This window comes from Bos indicus x Bos taurus, chromosome 12 (assembly GCF_003369695.1).
Source record: "Bos indicus x Bos taurus breed Angus x Brahman F1 hybrid chromosome 12, Bos_hybrid_MaternalHap_v2.0, whole genome shotgun sequence".
NCBI lineage: Eukaryota > Metazoa > Chordata > Mammalia > Artiodactyla > Bovidae > Bos > Bos indicus x Bos taurus.
Genome location: NC_040087.1, coordinates 12,181,815 through 12,191,065, shown reverse-complemented (window position 1 = coordinate 12,191,065; position 9,251 = coordinate 12,181,815). Strand labels below are relative to the sequence as shown.

Genomic DNA, 9,251 nt, shown 5'->3' with positions numbered 1-9,251 from the left:
ATTAACTACAGAAAAGATGTTCTGACTTGAAGATAAAATGTATATTGGGCAAATACAGCATGACGAATCCCTTTGCTATATTAAATTCTTAACCTTGATGATTTCATTTTTTGATTTATGCCTTTTTTATTTTATGCCTTATTTATTTTAAACATGAAAATGATTTTTTTTAAACAAAGTCCCTATGACTTTTCCATTGTCTAGGAAGGTAAATAATACCATTTTTTACAAGGAAAAAAAAACTGGGCATCTGTTTGGCCGAAATGAGTACTTCAAGTACATAAGTCAATCAGGAACAGAGCTATTACACTCTAAGCAACAGCAGTAACAAGGAAAAGAGCTAGAATATGCATTTGGTATAAAGATTAAATTTCATGGTATAATAAATAAGTGCACTCTGATTTACACAACTTGTAAAACCTTCTGCTGATGATTATGAATAATACTGTCTATCACTGACTTTGCTGATATCAGCACTGCCTCACATAGAGTTTCAAAGACAAAATTCTTGCCCCCAAAGCCACAAAATGTACAAAGCTGCTTTGTTATTAAATATTTTGTCTGCCAAAAGCCCTGCAAACTAAAATACATCTTGGAAGTCTGAATCACCAGCGTGATCATTATTTTGGTATAAAAAGATAAGAAAAATTTTAATATGAAAATTAATAAAACCAGTAAAAGGAGAGACCTGTTGTATAAATAGACATTTTAACATAAAAGTGAGACTTTTATCTCACTTCAGAGAAAGAAAAAATTTGATACAACTTACTTGAAGGTTTGAAAATATTTTCCCAGCTCTAGATAAATATATTACTCCAATTTATTAGTCATCTTCAATACACAATATATAACTCACAAAACTGGGAATATCACAACACCAAAACCTTTCACAGCACTAGCTACCAGTTACCAGAACTGTAAGAAATCTCATAGCTACATATCAGCTTAATACTTAGAATAGAGAAATAGATGGCTAAGCTGCGGTAAACAATAGTGCAATCAAACAGTAAGGACCACAAAATATATTTGTTTTCCTTTTTAGCTTGTATAACTAACCTCATTAACCTACTTCAATAGCCTTATCAACTGAGTATGAAACATTTTATTCCATTTAAAAAGTTGCCATATGTTCCTTTAGGTTAGGTTAATTTATTCTTGAAGTGCAGTTCTATGAAATATCCAGACTATTCATAAATTCCTATACAATGAGTAACTCGTAGCTAAAATGAAATATTTTATGTGGAGCTTTTTAAAATGACTTTTAAGTAGTGGCTTGGTTTCTACTTTTCCAACTAAAACTTGGAAGTGCATACAAAATTAAGAGAGAAGATATAAATATATGTAAATAGAATCTTAATTACATAAAAGAATTAACTTGTTCACCTATGTTAGTAATATGGGTTTTTACTAAACACCATTACTGAGTTTTTTTTTTTTTTTTTTCTTTTGGCTGCATTGTGCAGCATGCAGGATCCTAGTTCCCTGGCCAAGGATTGAACCCGTGCCCCCTGCACTGGAAGCACAAGTCTTAACCACTGGACCTTTGGTGAAGTCCCTATCGTTACTGAGTTTAACGCAGCCTTGGTTACTGTGATAAGCTTCTCCTGAAAATAACAGAAAGAAATACACAAATAGGTACAGCCCAGCTGTCATTTCTCTCTCTGTTCTCTGTAATGACAAACCTTTATAGCTTTTTCCATTCTACCGGAAATATCTCTCAACAGAACTTGGAGAAAATAAAAGAGAAAACAATAAGAAAGATATAAATTAGTGCTCTGCATATTATAAAAATCAACCATTGTCTTTCTAAAGTTTTGCTTGTTTCTTCAGGAAGGCATCCCATTGCAAAGTCAACATATTATCCATCTAAGACAGAAACTGCTATACAGGAGTCACTGGGGAGATGCCGGAGCAGACAGAAACAAGCCCCGGGCCCCCTGGCATCGGGCGAGGGGCACTGAGGGGACAGACGTGGCAGCCAAGCTCTGGAAAACACTTGGGAAGCCATCCCACTGACCAACATGAGTACTGAGGACTCTGCACTTCCCATTCTTTCAGCTGACTTAAAGAACTGTCACTTTGGTCATCAGTCCAAGCTGCATGTGAAACATTCAAGATAAGTTCATTTTGGAAGGGGGCGGCAGGAGGGACCGTAGATGTCAAGGTTGAGAGATGTAATGTTTTTAGAGCTTAATGAGAAGCAGTATCATTAAAGAATTCACATCTGTACAACATTAAAAGTCCACTATGTTGTCAACTCTGTTGGGCAAACGGGTCATTTACTTTAGACTTGGCGTAGAGAAGTTTCTGCTCTAATTTTTTAAGTCATAGCTTTGCATGAGTATTTCCTTCCTCCATTCCTGTTACAAATAACTTCTATGGAGACTCAAGCAGTGATCTCATCATTCTTCAAAGTTAGCTGAAGAATCTCTAGGCAGTAATGTTTTGGTCAATTATATCATTACGTAAATAGTAAAGGCTTACTGACTGTACGTCACTGGGAAAGATCTTATTATAGAATTACATAATTTGTATTTTGAGGGTCAAGAATCTATTATTTTCCAGGCACTATTTTAAAGAATTATTAACTACCTGAAAATCAAGATAAGGTAGCATAATAAGAAAGCCAGATTTTAGTCTAGCAAAATATGCCTCGAGGGCTTTAATGACATATTCACTTTACTTGCAATCATTTTGGGTCTCTCTCCCCCACCCCTTTTTTTTTGCATGCCTAATGATTCATTTAATGTGTGTGTGCTGCTGTGTGTCCTCAAGCATGAACAATGTCAATAGGATAGTCTGCTGATAAGAGAAAGCGAAAAGTACAAGTTGCTGGAGACTGACCCAGTCTTTCCTTATCTCAGTACATATTCTTCTGAAACGTTCCCTGTGGTTTAAGTTGTGAACAAATGAGAATGTCACATGAGCAAATGCAGACTGTTAGTGACTTAGACGTGGGGTGAGGGCCTAGAGTGAGGTCAGCTGTGTTGGCCAGGATCTGTGTGCCACCTTAGCTACCAAAATATATACTGGGTAGGCAGGGCTCATCCAGAACCTGAATTAGGAATAAGGACTGAGAGGGAAACTGGTGATGGGTGATGAATGAGTTTCAGCTCATTTCTGAGATTAGCTGGAGAAGGGATAGGAAAGAGTGGGTTGGAGAGTCAGCTATTCTAAGCACCTCTGAAGACCTCAGATCCCACTCATCTAGAAGAGATAAAACCAGTTAGGCCAGTACTAATCACCTCACAAATCTTAGGAAGATTTTGACTCAGTAGGGACGGAGTGGACTGAGATTCTGCACTCCTCTAAGCTCCCAGGTGACAGGATGCCGCTGGTCCATGGACCACATTTTGAGTGGCAATGATTGTAGCGCAACGTTACCCAGTAAAATTTTTGCAATGACGGAAGTATTCAACATCTAAATTGTCTACTCTCGTTACCGAGCACTTGAAATGTGGTTAGGACAGTTAAGAAAGTAAATTTCTACTTAAATTAACTTTAAATAGCCACATAGCGCTAGTGGCTACTATGTAGGACAGCATAGATCTTGGACATTTACGGACCTCTTCTCACCAGAGAATTTACATCATGGTCCCCAAATGCTCTAATCCATCAATTCATTTAGATGAGTAAGTTCCCTTCCATTAAATGCAAACTATAAAATTTAAATTTAAATTGTTTTCTTCCTAATAACACTTGGCTAGATGACCCACAATGAGGGGGCAAAGGTGCTCATGCTCAGTTACTCAGTGGTATCTGACTCTTTGCAACCCCGTGGACTGCGTAGCCTGTCAGATTCTGCTGCCTGTGAGATTCTCCAGGCAAGAATACTGGAGGGTTGCCATTTCCTCCTCCAGGGGATCTTCCCAACCCAGGGATTGAACCCACGTCCCCAGTGGTTTAGCGGTAAAGAATCCGCCTGCAATGCAGGAGCCACAAGAGATATGGGCTTGATCTCTGGGTGGGGAAGATCCCCTGGAGGAGGGCATGGCAACCCACTCCAGTGTTCTTGCCTGGAGAATCCCATAGACAGAGGAGCCTGGTGGGCTCCAGTACATGGGGTCGAGAAGAGTCAGGCGTGACTGCAGTGACTTAGCACGCATTTCTGCATTGGCAGGCAGATTCTTTACAACTGAACCACCAGGGAAGCCTAGGGGCAAAAGTGGGGTGAGACAAAAGGAGCCCTTTTGCAGTGGGATAATTGCAGAGGAAAGAGTAGTACATGGTAGTGAGAATGTGAGTAACCATCTCTGACTGGGCCTGTGGAAAGATGGGAAAGTGAAAGTGAAGTTGCTCAGTCGTGTCTGACTCTTTGTGAACACATGGACTGTAGCCCACCAAGCTCCTCCGTCCTGGGATTTTCCAGGCAAGAGTACTGGAGTGGGTTGCCGTCTCCTTCTCCAGGGGATCTTTCCAACCCAGGGATGGAAGCCGGGTCTCCTGCATTGCAGGCAGATGCTTTTACCATCTGAGCCACCAGGGAAGTCCTGAAAGATGGGAAGCCAGGCAGTAAGAATGAAACTCAGAAAGTGACGTAGAAGGACGAATGGAAGAGAGAAAATGAGTACTTGGAAATTTTATCCAGGCCTGACCATGTCCCTGTCTTTCTTAAAAAGTCAGTTGTTCCTCAGGAAAATGAGCAAAGTGAGGGAACATGAAAGGAAGTGGGTGTTGGGAGGTCGGCTGTGAGTCTCCTCCAGTGCTCTGAGATTACCCATGTGTAGGAGAGTCTGGAGGGGAGGAAAGTCTGCAATTACAGTCCCCAAGCCAGGCTCCGACTTGAGCTTCTCACCTCAGCTTATATGTGGACTCAGGCACGGAGCCCCTCTGCACTCCCCAGAGCTCTGATCAGCTCTCATGGAAAGCTCCTCCTATCCCTGCTGTAACCCCCTCTACGACAGAAGCTGGTTCCTCTGTGAGGCTGGACCGTGGCCTCCGGAGGCTCTGAGGGCACTGTCCTGACAAGCAGGTGTGGGTGAAGTCCTCTGGGTCCTACAGAGCCATGCACGGATGACTCATATAGTGAAAAGTGCTCTTATTTAACCCCAAAGATCAATCTTGTCATTTTTAAAGAATTTCCCTCATCCAAAAGCCATGTGCAGGAAAATTCTAGCTAACGGTTCTGTTTAGTGAGGTTCGGCATACATAAGAGATGTTACTCAAGACTGAAAAGTGTTAGTCACTCAGTCGTGTCTGACTTTTTTGCGACCCCATGGACCACAGCCCCACCAGGCTCCTTGGTCCATGGAATGCTCCAGGCAAGGACACTGGAGTGGGCTGCCATTCCCTTCCCCAGGGTGAGGGTGAAAGAGCAACATCAAATTAAAAATTCGGTCATTAACATCTTACTCTTAAACTGAACAAGTGATAACTTGAGAATCTTTTCAATTGGCAAAGAAGAATTTGAGGAGAGTGAAAAATCAATAAAGGTTTTTTATACTAATTCATTCTTTTCTAGGATTTCTTGCCTCCTTTTCTCTACCTTTCCTTTTTTTGTGTGTGGACAAGGATCTCTGATCTAAGCAGAGTTCAGAGAATCTGGACTGCCTGATTTCACAGGGAAGTGACTGAGGACACTTTCCAGTGTGGATGACTCTAAAAGGAACTGGAAATGACTTTTGATTTCATAAGTGTGGATAATGTTAAAATTACTAAGTGAGTAGCTCTTGGCTCTTTTAAGCTACCTGATACAATCTGGAAATTTTCCCATTTATTCACAACTTAGGTAAAATATATAGTCAGACACATTCGGTCAGGAGCCTGAGTTCATTTATTTTTAAGATATCCAAACTGTGACTTTTACTAGTAAATACTCAAATCATAAATAAAGTGTCAAATATGTAAACCCTTTTGATACAATTAAATTATATGTCTGACAATAGCTCATTTTAAATGTTTTCCCATCAATATTTCTCTTTAAGCATTTGGCAAAAAAGTCTAGAAAATATCAATGAAAGTATATTTTAGATTACACGTATGCAAGTAGGAACATACATATAAATGTACACGTGTATGTGTACATATATGTGCGTCTATATATTTATGTGAATATGTATATCTTTTGGGCACCTACCTAGAAGGCTACTTTATGAGAACTGTCACCACTGGGTCAGTATCTTGTTTAATTCTCTTATATAGAAGATTTTTAAATACTATAATGAATTTTTTAGTATATAATGTCTAAAGTAAATTTATTTGAGGACATTTTTCTGACTTTGTGATAGGTATGCCTTTGGCTTTCAAAGATTTTGATTACAGAAATGTTAACTTCTCATGCACTATATTGAAGTAGAGTGGTTTATAAAAAGTAAAATAATATCTGCCTAACAGGATATAAGAATTAAGTGAGATAATAATAATGGAAAGCCCTTAAGAGAAAATTTAAATCTCTTTCATTGGGAAGTTTCTGTCAATTGTCTCTTTAGCAAATGGATGACTCTGGTGGCCAGTCAGTATACTGATCCTAGTTTGAGACACTGGGGAAATTCCTGGTTGTCAACAGTCTGTTATATTATAGATGCAAACACAGTATTAAATAAATATTAAATTGAAATGAAAAACAGCATGGGAATTTTGGTTTGGAGAGCTATACTAAGTTTTCTTAAGACAACAGAACATATAATTTTATGAAAATATACAGAGAATTTTCTTAATGTGCACGCCTGCTGTTTACGACAGACTGATATAAAATTGGCTTGCATAAGATATATATCATTTGTTGATTGGGGCCCTGACACATGTTCACAGATTCTTAGATATATAATATGCAAAATTCCACATCAAAGAACAGAAAAGCGCCTTTAGCCAACCAAAAGGTACTTGCTGCTGCTACTGCTGCTGAGTCGCTTCAGTCGTGTCCGACTCTGTGCGACCCCATAGACGGCAGCCCACCAGGCTCCCCCGTCCCTGGGATTCTCCAGGCAAGAACACTGGAGTGGGTTGCCATGTCCTTCTCCAATGCATGAAAGTGAAAAGTGAAAGTGAAGTCGCTCAGTCCTGTCCGACTCTTCGCGACCCCATGGACTGCGGCCCACCAGGCTCCTCCGTTAGGTAATAATAAATTAAATTCCATTAAAACTGACGTTAAAGCTAAGTGTTACATATTAAATGTGACATGCAAGAAACAGAAAAACAATTCAGGCAGCAACATCGTGCATTAAGATCTGCATTCATTCATAGTGTTTGAGGGATTTTAACCATATCCTTTGACCACTGAGAGCTAGAAATCTGAAATGATACCAATTCAAAACATCACTTAACTGACATCTTAGTCTTCTAGCCAGTGATTTGAGGGAAGAAGCCAATGCCTCTAACAATGAAACCCAGTAAGTTTCAGCCACATATTTTTATGTGGTTGTGCGATAAGAAAACCTCATCTGACCAGATTAAAGGAAAGTAAACATTCTACAGTTCCACCTTTTGGACAATGCCGTTGTCTCAGATTCCTCCTGCCTTTTTACTAATATGAGCATATTTGAACATGTCAGGTTTGCACAATAAGAAAATGGCTTCGTGGAATGTATTTTTTTGGCACAAAAATATTTTCTAATACCTCAAATCAAAATTTTCACCCGTAGCCAAATATTAAGCCATAGAGGTGTCTTAGTGGTGCTTACTCATCTAGGCAGAAAAGTACAAGAACAGCCAGTGGCTCCCAAGGACTTTGTATTAAGTAGCGAGGACCTTCCTTCCAAGGAATAGCACCAGTATGATTACACCTCAGGCTGGAGGGTGCTCCTTTCAAGCTCTTTAATTCCCTGGAGAATTCGCTTCACATGACCCACTTTCGGTATCCCCAGGTCCTAAAAAAAAAAAAAAAAAGGTAAAAAGAAAGAAAGAAGTTAACTGATATGAGAAAACTGATGGTTAAATATTTAGCCAGCTAATAAAATGTAGTTAGCATTCAGCTCATTCATCTTAGTTGAGATTCAATGATTTACAAAGAAAAGTCAGGAAAGTAAGTTTATAAAACCAAAATCCTGAAATTAAAAAATTACCAACCATTAAAAAGCCCACATCTTACACACTCTTAAATGTAACATTCTCAGGTTACACGCAAGGTCAATTTTTCAACTGTCAAAATTACTTTCTCCTCTTTCTTTTTTGATTTACAAAAACACAGGTCCTATTGGAATCTCTGAGAGAAGTGACATGTGACACCAGGGTACCCACAAAATTTACTCAAATAAATTTTGTAGTCTTAAAACAACTACACATTTCCTTGCTAAAATATTAAACTTACAAATAAGTCCTGCTCCTCAAGGAAGACTCCAGTACCTATGACCTACATGTGGAATGTAAATCCTTTTGTACTTGCATTTAGAGTCTTTGATGTGAATGAAATATTTAAATAATTTTTATGTTTTATAAGTGTAAAAAAAAATCACATAAGCATAGGTATATGTGAGTTGATGTTTTTCCTCAAAACACTTTTGACTCCTTTCCCTCAGAACTCTTCTTGTTTTTTTAATTTATTTTTTTTTCCGTGCAGCCCCAGAGGGGCTATTCTTGTTTTTTTTAAAGACCCATCTTCCTGAAAAGAACCAAGAAGCCAAGATTTATTGGGTTGGCCAAAAAGTTCATTTGGGTTTTTCCATAACATCGTATGGATGTTTCCATCAATGTTATAGGAAAAACCCAAATGATCTTTTCGGCCAACCTAACAGTTTTCAGAAATGAATAGTGACTGCTGAGTGTGCAGCATAGAGCAGGCACTTGGCAAACGAATGCTTGTTGCATGGATAAAGGAGATGCATTCAAGATAGACATAATAGTTACTGTCTGAAAAACTAAAACAGATGGTGAAGATCTCTACTCCCGACCGCTTCTTAAAGCTTAATGGCCATAGTGTATTTGCCAGTATGTGAAGTCAATTTCTTCACAAAACAGAGTGTGGAATATCTGAAAATAAGTAAAAGATGACTTTCAAAGCAGTCTCAAAAGTAGGATTATAAGGTATCACAAGATTATTTGTCTGAGAAGACACACACACACACACACGTTCTCTCAATCTCCCCCAAATACTTTATGAACTCTCTGAATTCTATAGCACCAATGTTACTGAGGATTCAGCATCTTTCCGGAAAATAATCTTTCCAAAGTGAGTGCTCTTTTTGAGCCTGAGATAACTTCAGGGTAATGTTTTTAACAATATTGATCCTGATTGATCCTGAAAAAAATCTGCTCATGTGACACCAGGTCATCCAAGACTAGTCTTACATCAACTATCCAACTCCTGAGTGTGTGCT

At 38.8% G+C, this 9,251-nt stretch overlaps 1 protein-coding gene across 6 annotated transcripts in view; it reads right to left on the bottom strand.

Moving 5' to 3' along the window:
- Positions 1–5,755: 5,755 nt before the first annotated feature.
- Positions 5,756–9,251, bottom strand: part of DGKH (diacylglycerol kinase eta) — a 208,034-nt gene continuing 204,538 nt past the window's right edge. For all 6 annotated transcript variants that reach the window (XM_027557145.1, XM_027557149.1, XM_027557148.1 and 3 more), the window contains one exon: positions 5,756–7,805. In XM_027557145.1, coding sequence (XP_027412946.1) covers positions 7,716–7,805 — 90 coding nt within the window. In that variant the 3' untranslated portion in view covers positions 5,756–7,715. The remainder of the gene's footprint in view (positions 7,806–9,251) is intronic.